The sequence below is a fragment of the Gopherus evgoodei genome, chromosome 9, assembly GCF_007399415.2.
Source record: "Gopherus evgoodei ecotype Sinaloan lineage chromosome 9, rGopEvg1_v1.p, whole genome shotgun sequence".
NCBI lineage: Eukaryota > Metazoa > Chordata > Testudines > Testudinidae > Gopherus > Gopherus evgoodei.
This window is the reverse complement of record NC_044330.1, coordinates 15333586-15347541: the sequence shown is the minus strand read 5'-3', so window position 1 is coordinate 15347541 and position 13956 is coordinate 15333586. Positions and strand designations below refer to the sequence as shown.

Sequence of the window (13956 nt, the reverse complement as noted above, 5' to 3'; positions counted from 1 at the left end):
ATTTTGCACACATCTGTTTCAGCTGCATTGCCATTCTTTAATGAAACAGGCATGTTAAGTGACAGACAGCTCTGTCACACATTTCCTTCTTAAAGGACTGAATTAATGAATCACTGAAAAACGGTTCAGTATGCACTGATAGGAAATAGGACAGTTGGCATGTTAGCATTAATTTGGTGCTAAAAGTAGGTGGGGGAAGAGGACTGTTTCACAATGAGAGTGTGAATAATAATAATGATAGATTACATTTACCAAGTGCCTGACAGCTTGAACAATCCAATTTCACTTCACAAACTATGCTGCAAACACTCCCTATCAAGCATACTGCTTACTATTACAAGTAGTCTTGATGACTCATGGTATTTCTCATAGAAGTAAGCCTAATGCTTGGCAGTAAGAATTTGCAGGATTGGGTTCCATATGCATACCCGACTGGGCAAAGGATGCTACCTCTGTTGTGCAGGGCAGCAGCTAAGCATGGAGTTTATGCACAGGACTCTTCATGACAGCAAGCACTGAGGAAACGTTAGCCCAAAACATCAGTGCCAATCCCTAGTTATAGGGAAAGTGCAATGGAAAGTGCAGCTGTAAAAATAACTGGTTTGACTGTTTGCTAACAGTTCTGAAAAACTGAAAAAGAAAATTAATTTCAAATAGACTTGACATGAACAAACAAAAAAATTAAATTTTTGAGAAGTCGGGGAAAATATTTTGGGTTGAATGAAATGTTTCATTTTGATTTTTTTTTATTTTGTTTTTTAAATAATTGAAGGAAATTTCAAAATGAAAAGTTGTTTCAAATAGAAGAAATCAAACATTGTTTTGAAAATGTCAGAATGAAAGGTTTTGATTCTTTTCATATTTTTTAGGGTATTTTTTTCCAACCAAAACAATTTGGTGAACTCAACGTGAATTTACAAAATGTGCAACTCAACTCGAATCAGCAATTTTCACTGAAAAACATTTTGGTCAAAATATTTTGCCTAGTTCCAATATTTAATGCCTTGTGCCCTGTGACCTACTGGAAAAGGAACCGAATTGGTGACCACAATCAGCGGAGTTTTTTAAGGTTTCAAAGACTACTATATTGCTATATTTTTCATCATTATTTAAAATTCTTCCCCTGAACAGTCTCTTCCTCCATCATGCATAGGGGAACAGGCCACATTTCTATTAATTAGGAACTAGTGATATTAAAAGTCATTTGTAGCAACAAGGCAGTCACTCGCTCTGCTCCCCAGTAGTAACATCCTATGTCTTTGATTTTTATTATTGGCCTATCAGCAATTTGGAGGCACATAAAAGGTCAGTAGCTGATGTTATTCCTCAGTCTAACATGATGTTGGATTCTTGGCCTCTTTTTCTGCATAGCTGATGGGGTGAATGTAACCCTTTTAATGTCTTTATGAGGCAAATGAGCAGCAAATTCATAAAAAATACTCAGATAACATTGTGAGCACTGCATTCTTGCCATTTCCTCACGTCTGCCTATTCTGTATATGAGAGAGAACCAAAGGGGTTACATTTCAAAGACAATGATTGATTTACGGGCCGGAAGTTTTGAAAACTCCAAAAATTCTATAACCATCGCTGGTTATACAGGTATACAAGTGAAGACCGCAACTTGTTTTTACTGTCACAACAATGCTGTTGAATTTACCGGTTTAATTCTTTGCTTGTCTTTCCAACACTCCCATCCTGCATCAGCAGAGACTCAGCAGTACAGAGTCTCATTTTCTACTTCTGCAACCCCTTTGAAAATTCCACTGTGCTCCCTGGTACCAGGTTCAAAACTTCCTTGTCATAGTCAGACCTCCCTCCCCCTGCTGTCACAAACCATCAGCTACAGTGTATTTAAATGCTGCCTCTTCCTCCCCTATCATTAAGCCCATGTTTGGTCATCTCCCACCATCACCAGCCTTCTGCTCCCTGGATTCTCTGCTAATCATCTCATTTGCACTCAGTCCAGCCAAACTGATGCTACTAAAACCATCTTTCTTTTTTGGTGCTGTCCACATCCCGTTTCTCTTTGAGAATCTCTCCATTAGATTCCCATTGTTTTTCCTGTCAAATTCACACCCTTTTTTGTAACCATCCTTGTCTTCTTTACTCAGAGTAGAATAGCGTTTCAGTGGAGGTTCCATTTGAAACAGGACACACCCAGAAATGGGGTGGAACAGGAGGATCCATTTATCTTCTACTACAGTGGTTGGCAACCTTTCAGAAGTGGTGTGCCGAGTCTTCATTTATTCACTCTAATTTAAGGTTTTGTGTGCCAGTGATAAATATTTTAACATTTTTAAAAGGTGTTTTTCTGTAAGTCTATAATATATAACTAAACTATTGTTGTATGTAAAGTAAATAAGGTTTTAAAAATGTTTAAGAAGCTTAATTTAAAATTAAATTAAAATGCAGAGCCCCCCAGATTGGTGGCTAGGACCCAGGCAGTGTGAGTGCCACTGAAAATCAGCTCATGTGCCACCATTGGCACACATGCTATAGGTTGCTTACCCCTGTTCTACTAGCTTATAAAAAACTGAGCAAACTCCTACTACAATGCACTGAAAGCCTGATAACCTAGGAACAGGGACTTTAAAAGAATACAGCATTGCAGAGCAGATTGCATGTGAACAATGGGCTGTGTATTAAATTACCTTACATTTTTTTTCCCCACCTCTACCTTCCAACATCATATATAGCAAGTAAGTATAGTAGTATCCAGAATCCAGTACTATTCAACATGTCCTTTCTCCCATCAAGATACCAAGAGTGTCCCTTGTAGTTTCCTACTCTTGACCTGAAGACTGTCTCGTCTGTCCCACCTTGCCATGGTTTAATTTTCAGTTAAGAGAGAATGTCAGCGAAATAGAGGGATTCATCAAACAGTGGCCTGTTGCTGCTGAAAAAGGCATAGGCACTGGAAGCAAAGATCAGCTACCCAGCAGTCTGTTTGCCTGGCAAAAATATAGCCTAATTTCACTCTGTTTCATATTCACGTACATTAGTACAGCTTTTCCCATACATTTATCCTTATGTTAGTTACATCTGTTCTTTTATTCATTCTTACGTGTTTGTTCTGCTGTCAGATTTATGAAATAGTCATTCCACTGAGCTCAGCAAACAGCGGCCATAACTTATGTGATGCCCTTGAGGTAAACTCAGATGTTAAGGCTTTATGAAGTGTCTCATATGTGGCAGTTCAGAGAAGTCTATTTCTCAACTTGTGTCTATTGTTCAGTTGTTCAAAAGATGTTAAAAGGACCCTATTAAATCACAAGCTGTCTGAATTCCCAGGGAACTGAAAGGAGGAGAGGGAAAGATTTGCATTATTACATATGAAGATTAAAATGATCCGTGTTGCGCCTTGCTGCATTATTGTACCTTCCTTTTGATGTGGAAGTTACCAGTTGGTAGGTTCTAATATGTCTGTTTATCCACTTACAGGCCCCCCCCAGTTACTCTAGTATCTGAGTATCTCACAAATATGAATGAATTTCTTCTCACAAGGGAGGGAAGTATTGCTATGTCATTTATTTATTTATTTATAGTACAGCAGGGCTGAACTAAGGCACAGAGCAATTAAGTGACTTGACCAATATTGCACAGGTTAGCTTTGGCAGAGCGGGGAATTGATTTTAAGACTCCTGAGTCTTGTAGCCCATAGAACTAGCTTTAGCATTTATTTTATTTAGCAGTTATGCAAGGAACCTACAGGCCTGTCTCCTGTAAGACATTGGATTCAGCAGTTAGGATAAGGGTTGAGGCTATGAAGACTGGCTCAGATAAACAGCCCAGTGGTCACCCTTAAATTTTGGGGAACTGGGAATAGAGTGTTTTGCTAAATGTATTAATAAACTATTGTAAATATAGAAAGGTTCCTAAGTTGTGAGTGCTGCAACCATGCACACTGGCGTTCCCAACTGGACAGTAATTTTGGTAATACTGGGCCTGATGTTGGGATAAGAACTTGTCAAACCTCAAAGTAATAACTGGGTATTAAGCAATCAATATAATAAATACATAAACCATATATCAGACTACAGTCCTGGCCCAGTCCCTTGAACACAAGACAAAATTTTTCTGTTGTAACCCCCAAAACCCAAAAGTTATGATTTGTAGGCTCTGGCAAGTTTAAGATGGGAGTTTCTTAAAACTGTAGAAAAGAGAGATGGAAGTCAAAGATATTTTATTAATGCACTTGGTCTTATATTGAAATGACTGAAAATCAATTCCTCCCTCAGTTACCCAAAAGGTCCTGAGTCCACAAGTCTGTGTTTCCTTGCAATATTTAATGACCTCACTAACACCTACAGCAGTGTAGGGACTGCATCAGATACAGTACCCTGACACAAGTCCCTGGCAGGTAGATAGAAGATCATTTTTAAATATTGGCACAGACCAGACAGTGACAGTGCAAATTCTTCAACACTGCTCAGTCAGTGTACTTGAATGCTGACTTGGAGAGATTACCCTGATGAGTGAGAGGAAAGTTAGGTCTCTGTGGGTTAAATGTATCTAGCAATATATGACACAGAAAGTCTTCACTGCAGAACTGCCATTGCCATGGGTTCACTGCATGGAGGGTGAACAGCAGCATAATAGGGATGCAGGAGAACTCTATACCTTCTACACATGGTGGAACTAGGGTCTATGTCAGCCCCACATGGGAACATGGAAACTGGCCTGGGACTGGACAGAAGCATGTCCAGTGGGTCCTTGATTACATGGATCCAGTGGCCAAAACCTGCACTAGAAGAGATCTGCAGAGGTCTCAGCCTCTATTCTAGCTTGGGGGCAGGTGTGGAGACAGATGGACATGGAAGAGATTTTTATACCTGCCACTAGCAACGTTCGCTTCCCTGCACAAATCACAGGTACTTGGACTTTGGGTTGAGGGTGAAGGGAAGTGAATTTCAGCTCCTGTGTATCTAATTTCTTGGCCTGTCTGCTGAGAATACCAGTGTCAGTGATTAGTGAGCATTCTGCAGTGGGACACCTGTTCACCAGGAAATGGAATGATATTGCCTCCAACTCAAACAGCTGTCAGGTAGCAATAATTTTAACAACTTGGGACGTTGGCCACATTTTATTCAGGGACCTACAGGTGAAAGTCTCTATGTCCCATTAATAGTGAGAAAGACAGACTCTTTACATAGCCATTTGCTTTTATCAGTAAAATTACTCAGCCATTTTTGCTTTGTTTTTAATACTTTAAAACAACAATTAACCCAAATGCTAAATTCAGTCAGAACATTTAATGAAAAAAGGCAATGCCATCAATGAACTGGATAAGAGCAGAATCCCATAAAACATCTGCCTTCACCAAAGTCTAATGTTTTTGTCACTCCTACAGTTTAAAAATGGCCAGAATAATTTGAAACTAACTTGATAAGCCCTCTGTACTATCGCAGGAAGAAAAGAAATGTGTTCAGAGGGTCCTTGTATATCAAGTTTCAGCCAGAATGAATTTTTATGGCTGACTTAAAGTATAAAATCCTGAAAATAGCGGTTTGCAAAGGGAATTCTGACAGACCCTTTAACCATTTGGAAAATAAGCACAGCTATAATTCTGCTGCTTCACAGGAAAATTTTGAGTGTTTTGGTTAGGTACAACTGCTGCTTCGATTGAATTTCAGGAAAGATGTGGACAAATTGGAAAAAGTCCAGAGAAGAGCAACAAAAATAATTAAAGGTCTAGAAAACGTGAACTATGAGGGAAGATTGAAGAAACTGGGTTTGTTTAGAAGATTGAGGGGGACATGATAAAAGTTTTCAAGTACATAAAAGGTTGTTACAAAGAGGAGGGAGAAAAATTGTTCTTCTTAACCTATGAGGATAGGACAAGAAGCAATGGGCTTAAATTGCAGCAAGGGAGGTTTAGAACATTAGGAAAAAACTTCCTAACTGTGAGAGTGGCTAAGCACTGGAATAAATTGCCTAAGGAGGTGGTGGAATCTCCATCATTGGGGATTTTTAAGAGCAGGTTGGACAAACACCTGGCAGGGATGGTCTAGATAATACTTAGTCCTGCCTTGAGCGCACTAGACTAGATGACTTTTTGAGGTCCCTTCCAGTTCTATGATTCTATGAAAAGCCAAACTTCAGTGGTGGCAATCTGGATATCAGATTTTTTAAGAGCTTTGCATTTATAACTGATTGCACAAGCTCCACTATGGTCTCCTGCTTATTTCAGAACATGTAAATTAATTCAATGGCAATAAAGGCAACTAATTAACTTGTAACTGCATAAAGCCACATACAGCTGTATGCATATAGCCACATAATCAGTCATGTGATGGCTGAGCAATTTATAGCCCTTTGAGAAATTTGAGCCTCTCCAAAAAGACTTAGCATATATGGATTACAAACTGTATTCTGTGTACAACCTCCATCCACCAGCTCTTCATTATCTGATGCAATCCTTCTCCTCAGCTATGTATTAGGGCTGTTTAACATTCCTAACTAGAGCTAGTCAAAAAGTTCCCAACAGAATGATTTTTCTGTCAGAAAATGTTGTTTCATTGAAATTGAAACTTTCCATGTGAACATGTTGATTTCAATTAAATTTGATTTAGGAAAAAAACCAAATAAAATATGTTTTGATAAAGTCAAAATAGAACATTTCAACCTTATATGAATGGAACATTTTGATCTTTTGTTTAGAAATGTATTCAAAAATTTTCTATTAAATTATAATCTACTATAAAATACAAGTCAAAATCAGAACAAACTGTTTCAATCATATCAAAATGAAACATTTTGATTGACTGGAACGGAAGTGTTTCAAAAATTCTGTTTTGTGGGAAATTTCTAATTTTGTTTGTTTTTGTTACAATTCAGAACAAAAACAAATTTTGCAATGTTGGAATTTCCCACAGAATGGAAATTCTGAATTTCACACAGCTCTATTTCCAACCATAGAATATGCTGTTCAGTGTTAATGTTTGAACTGGTTCATGTTAAGATTACAATACAAGGGAGAAAAATACCCTGGCCAAGATTTTCAAAAATGAATGTCTAAAGTTAGGATACTTAAAGCATGATCCAGTACTTGTTGAAGTGTCTGGGAATCCTTGAATTAATTTCAGTGGGCATTCGATTAGGTCTTAAGTCAGTATTTAGGTGCCTAGATAAGTGGTCTGATTTTCAAAAATGCTGAGAACCCAGAATCTTCTACTTAAGTCACTGTGAGCTATGGGGTTGCTCCACACTTTTGATAATCAGTTTATTTAACCAGGTGCCCAAATACAGATTAGACTCCTTACTTTACATGTTCATTTCTGAAAAAACTCTCCCCTACCTTTAGTTTTTTCAGATTTCATGGTTCTAGAATACATTTATATGATGCCTCTGTATTATAGGTGGAGCAAATAGTGCTTCTATATGTGTTTGCCCAAGACTTTTTACTATAAGACTTTTTTTCAGTTGCTTATAACTTAGCCAAACTTTAACCATTCAGGCAAATGTTTTCTATGCTGGGTGGCTACTCTTGACTGAATTTATCTGGAAAGTTTTAGTGAAAATAATTTAGCTGTTTCTGAGAATTAGATTAGGGAAAAATATGTAGGTTTGCCCATGTTCACAAAATTAATATAATTGTTTCATTGAGACGCTCTCCTGCGCCCATGTTTTGGAGCAGGGACTTGAAATTTGGCAGGAGATGCCCTTCAGGGATATGCCTTTTGCCACCCTCATGAATATTTGGCTGTTATAAGCCTTTGAAAAATCTTAGTTCTCACATGCTCAGTAGAGACTTGTTAAGACTTTGGCAGCTAAATTCTTCAAAGAGCTTCTCTGCACTGAGCATGTGTCATCCCCTCATAGCTTGTTGGAAATGTCATAAGCATGGGATACGTATAGTGAATGGGGTTAAATAGGCCAGGGTAATATTCATACTAAGCTTGCTGGCTATGGCCTCGTCCATGGGTGGCCAACCTGTGGCTCCAGAGCCACATATGTCTCTTCAGAAGTTAATATGCGGCTCCTTGTATAGGCACCAACTCCGGGGCTGGAGCTACAGGTGTCAACTTTCTAATGTGCCGGGAGGTGGTCACTGCTCAGCCCGACTCTGCCACAGGCCCTGTCCCCAGTCCACCCCTTCCTGCCCTCTCCCCTGATCCTGCCATGCCCTCACTGCTCCCCCTCCGAGCTTTCTGCATGCCACAAAATAGCTGATCGGGAGATGCGGAGAGGGAGGGGGAGATGCTGATCCGCGGGGCTGCTGGTGAATGGGAGATGCTGGGCCCGGAGGGTGGGGGAAGCTCATGGGAGGCTGCTGACATATTACTATGGCTCTTTGCCAATGTACGTTGGTAAATTCTGGTTCCTTCTCAGGCTCAGGTTGTCCACCCTAGGCCTAGTCTTTGACATGCGTGTTTGCCTTGCTAATATGTCCTTATGTGAACTTCGTTAATAGTGTTGTATAGGACAAAGGTGATGTTTTGTTCACGGAATGTACAGACTTGGAGGATATTACATAGATAAGGAGAAGTTATCAGCACAATGAGTGCACAAAATGTACTACCAAAAAGTTCCCACATTGTGAAAAAACAGGAGAGTCCCTACACTGAGCAAGGGGCGAAAGGCCTGGTCAGCATGCATGATCAGTGTGTGATCAGGGATAATAAACCAATTAGAAGAGAGATATAACAACATGAAAATAGAATGGACAGCAAAAGTTATGTAAACTGAAGCTTGCACTTGCATATTATATGAAAGACTTATTGCTTAATTTTTACTGGATGGTCATATAATGCAATTGTTTGCAATTGCTGCTCCTGGTTGCTACAGATCACTGAGATGGTCACACTGGGCACCAGAATCCAGAGCAGGGGGGATACTGTTTCTCCTGTGCTCTCAGTGGTCCCTCTGGTGACAGGCTGGCAGCATGGAAGAAGAGGAGAAGGCCGAATAACTGCACAGAGAAGAGCTGGACCCATGGGGCAGGGAGGGAGTGAGGGTGGAAGGGAGAGGGGTCAGAGGGAATAGATTGGAATGAGGAGCCTGGAGGCAAGACTGGGACTGGGTGCCAATGTGTGTGATCATGTAATTAAAGACAGTGTCATAATACCAATTATAAAGTTGCCCAATCAACCTTAATTTTGCTGTTTCCTACCTTTGAGTGCTTGATGTTACAAACATAATATTTGTTTAACACAGATTTGGAGTGCTGTGTACCTAAGTCAGAACAATTCCACAGGCTTGTGGCTCAAATTGGGACTCTTTGGGAGACACTTAATTATACAAAGAGATAATCTCAAAGCACCAAATTCTGCCAGCAGATATGAGCCCACTTCTCCCACTGCTGTCCATGGAAGCTGTATCTGAGGCTTGATATTGGCCCTTTGAACTAAGGGGGAGGGGTAATTGTAAATGAGACATAAAGCAGTCGGATCTTTGTGGACATTCAACTAGCAGTTTGTATTTCTTTTTAAATTTTATACCAACGTTTAGTTATTTATGAAAGGAAACATTAGTATAAGCATTACAAATATCATCTCATGGGACCTGTGGGCAGATGTGAGATAATCATAAGAGATACCAATTGCAGAGCAGAGATTTTGTGAATATTATAGCATTTATTTAATCACTTCTAATAAAATATGGCAAAAAGGCATCTCTTTATTACTCTAGGTATTTTTGAAAAACATTTGAAAAAAAACCCATGATTGCCTTTTGCAAACAATTCTGCACTTTGAAAAAGTCATCATGAGCCACTGATCTGACATCTAGACAATGAATTATTTCTTGTTAAAACTGCATTCAGACACAACATATTCTGGGAATTTGAACCCAGTTGGCTTCAGTTGTAATAATTGATTCTGAAAGTGACTAAATCCCTCTACATTCCTCTGGAAGCATTTATCTGAACAGTTTGAAACATCTGTTGTATTTGGTTTAAATTAGAAATATTTTTGTTTGTTTAAAAATTTTGAAATTTCAAAAGCAGACTCAGATCACTGGAATATAAGGAAATAAGCAAACTCTATTTAATGCCATGGAATGGTGGCTTCTGGGGGATTCTGGTGATATCCCAAACTACTATAGCTCTGCTGGGTTGAGAGAGCATGGAACTCTCAATGCCCGAATTCCTCTGCATTCTTTGCACAGATGTAGAAGCATGTCAGCATTCTGAAATAACTAGGGATGTGTTCTTGTCTCAGTTACACCTGTTTAACTCTGGAGTACATGCTACATTGAGTCAATGGATTTAGGGTTAGAGTTTGCACTGATGTGACTGAGACCAGAATCTAGTTTCTCAGCTCCCTGGAACCACAAGTTCAGGTCCTGGCCGTATTCAAATTCAAGTAATCTGCCCTTCATTTTTCCAAGACAGATGCTATTTGCTATGCATGGGTATTTAGGTGGGATCTTTAAAACTGAAGTCCCATCTGTCCAGCTGGGACACTGAAGACCCCATGACAATCTGTAACAGAGCAATGCGTTGAACCTCGAGCAAAATTTCCCCTGGCCTGTGCTGTCATCCCCTTTCTCAGAGGTGGCTGTATTTAACCAGTGCTGTATGTGTACAAACGTAAAATGCTTTGGGGTAAAAGGCTTTGTGTCAATATAAGATATCCTTATTTTTTCACAGGCAGGCCATTATTTATTATATAGGGTCAAATTCATCCCAGTGCTGACAGTCAGCACAAGACCCAAGGTACCATTTAATCCCTTTTTAAGTCCCTTAAGAGCGATATTGACCAAATGCAGAGGTCCCACGAAAGGCGCTACACACCCTGTAAGCCTCACACCACCTAAGCCTCACTTAAGCTTTTCAGTGGGGATTTAAGTGAGGTGTAAATAGCACACAGAGTCCTGTGCGTGTTCTCTGATCTGGGCTGAATTTTACCTGAAATAAAAAACAGTTAAAACAATATCCTAAAAAGGGGGAGAATGAAGGTAAGTATAATAATCATCAAAATGAAGCGATTCAAACTGTTTCCACAGATGATGATCCTGTGAAGCCGTTAACGCTGTCAAAGTCTGAACATATGAGAGTGTTAAGGCAAAAACAAACACTTATTTGGGGCTAACTGTCTGTGTACTAACAAATGCCAAGACAACGGGTTGAGCTCGCAATAGCACCAACTTTCATTTTCACCATTGGAACAAATGTGCCCCAAGATGGACATTCACTACCTGAGAAGCAGAGTATTCTGCTGCCTTCAGCTGCAAGTTTTACCTTCTGAATTTTATTCCACACACGTTCTTTATCACTTCCTCCTTCAAGGGTGTCCATGGCATCTGCCATTAGCGACTGCAGCTGTGGCACCAAGATAAAAATTATCAGTGTGGAATTCACACAGAAATAACTTCCCTAAATACACAGATTAAAACCCAATTAAAAATTCATTTGTACACTGATGATTTTATTACTCATCTTTCACACAATGAGCATCACCACCTCGTCGTCACTTCAGCCATTACTCTGTATTATTCTGGATATAAATTACTTAACAATGGGGAAAATTCCACTGGAAAATTTGTACTTACGCCTATAGATTTTAATGTAGTAACTGTTTATATTTTTTAAAGCCACTTTTGGGTTGTGAAGAATAAAGGTTCCATATTTTATTATTTAATTCTCCAAGATATTCTATGTATTACAAAAATTTGTGTGTGTTTTCTTTCAAGGCTAATGTATCATAATTTAAGACAGCATGTAAAACCTCACTAGAGGACAATTCTAAAGCTGAGATGTTTTTACTGTATCTCAAAGCATGTATCTCATTTACCTTTTTTAGTATCCTTTTCTTTGACAGAGCCTTCCCAACATTCAGCATAACAGAACATAAAGAACAAGGCAGACTATTTCTACTGTAAACCATAAAAAGTATGTATTGATAAATGCTTGATAACCAGTATTCAGTGCTAGAGCGTAGGCCCAAAATTCACTGTGGTTATGGCATTGCCTCTTTTGGGGTCTTCCTTTCAAACATTTTCAAAAATACATTTTCAATTGCATTTAAATAACATAGGAATTGCCAGACTGGATCAGACCTATACTTCACCTAGTTCTGTTTTCTGTTTCCAGCAGTGGCCAGCACCAGATGCTTCAGAGGAAGGTGCAAGAAACCTCACATTAGCCAAGAAGGCAGCCGGCAAGCTGAAAAATTCTGTTTTGGTTCTCCAGAAACAAAAGTTCTCTGGAAATTCCTTTTCATGAAAAATTTCATAATTTTGATATTTTATCTCATTTAAAATGGACAGTTTTTCAAAAAAGCAAAGTTTTTCATGAGAATGGAGTTCCATTTTTCAGACAGCTTTGGTCTTTAACGGATGGGAATGCAAATATGAAACCACAAAACCTCTGGAAGGTCTTTATTGATTGTTGTTTGCATCAACAGCTCAAATTAACTGGTCTCCCTTCCACCCCAGATTTTATGAATTAACAATAATTTAAAAAATCCTGAGCAGAGGTTCTCTCTGCCATATTTTAGGACTCTGTGAATTTATATGGTTTAGTAGTTACAGAAAGGAGTTTATATCTGAAATGCCTCCAAGCCCTTCACTGTATCAGTGGAAATGGCACACTGCTGTTTTTTTCCCCTTTATACTGCTTATACTGTACATAATAATAAACCTATGGCAGATAGTGCATTTTCCTACCAGTAAATCTGAAACTAGCCTTAAATGGGCTAAAGTCTAATTTCAGTTGCACCAGTGTAAATCTAGAGTATCTCCACTGACTTACATAGGTGCAAATGAGAACAGGATTTGGCCTATTATATACTTGATGGAAAGATATACAAAATCTAGTCATACAGCTATAAAAGGGAATTAAGGACTAAGCAAAACCACCACAGAGTGCGCACTCATTAAGGATGCCATCCAGTGCCCATTGAAATCAGTGGGATTTTTTCTATTAACTTGAATGGATACTGCATCAGGCTCTGAGATCCCAATCCTACCAACAGTTACTCCTGCATGTACAGTCTCTCCTCGGTAGCTTCCCATTGAAATAACTGGGACACTGGGCAGGGGTAACTGCAGAATTATGCCCTAACTGAGAGATACCCAAACTTTGCTATAACATTCAAGCCCTAAGGAATTTGAGTGTCCTTTAATGTAAACAGTTTAAAAAATGCAGTCAGACAGAATCCTGGAGAAGATGACAAGGCAAAGAACCACTGGGAAATGAAGAAAATCTTAAGCACATTTTAATATTATGGATAGGACAGCTTGTTAATTTTTCTCTCCTTTTAAATCATCTGTACTTCGAGCTTGGCAAACAAGGAATTTCCTATTGAATGTTTAATATTCATGACTGAATAGTCAGCAATGGGCTCTGGTTCTGCAAACTCCTATGCAAAAAAAAAAAAAAAAAAAAAAAAAAAAAAAAAAAAGAATAGTTTTTCCTGGTCCTTGTTTTCCTGAGGTTTCCTGGAACCTAGCTTCAAAAAATGTTCCCAGGAAGGTCAAGGTCACAGCTGGAGAAAAGGTGTTGTAAGTAGATTTAGTCAGTATTTTAATACTATGTTTCTTAGTAGTGATATAATAAAATATAGTACTCTGGAGAAAGTCTGTACTGATAAATGTATCAGTAACTCAAGATATTCCTCTAGTCAGCCTTAAAGCATGGGGACATAGGGTTCTAATGCCAGAAAACCCTTGCCAAAAGGATGGTGACTTTTAATAAACCATTTGCTCTGTAATGTGGTTTCCCCTTATCTTGAGCACAGACTTCAAAATCTGGTGACTGCTTCCCTCAGCATAGGCACTTGGTCAGCTTCTCTATGGAAAGCTACTCTGAGAAGCTTCAATACTGCAGAGCTTAGGAGCTTTGCAGGACTGCAGTCAAACCTTGGGGATTGGCCTCAAGAAATCCAAGAGCTTCAGTAAACCAGGATTTGGATCATCAAAGTCTGATAAAAAAACAAATGGAGGGAGTGAGGATCTTGTAATCCTCATTCAGTCAAATCATGAGAGATTTGTTTTGCCTGAATAAGAGGA

At 39.0% G+C, this 13956-nt stretch overlaps 1 protein-coding gene across 1 annotated transcript in view; it reads right to left on the bottom strand.

Annotated features, from left to right (window-relative positions):
* Positions 1-13956, bottom strand: part of SPATA16 (spermatogenesis associated 16) — a 121100-nt gene that overhangs the window by 17175 nt on the left and 89969 nt on the right. The window contains exon 9 of the mRNA XM_030575458.1: positions 11186-11266. Within this exon, the coding sequence (XP_030431318.1) occupies positions 11186-11266 (81 nt within the window). The remainder of the gene's footprint in view (positions 1-11185; positions 11267-13956) is intronic.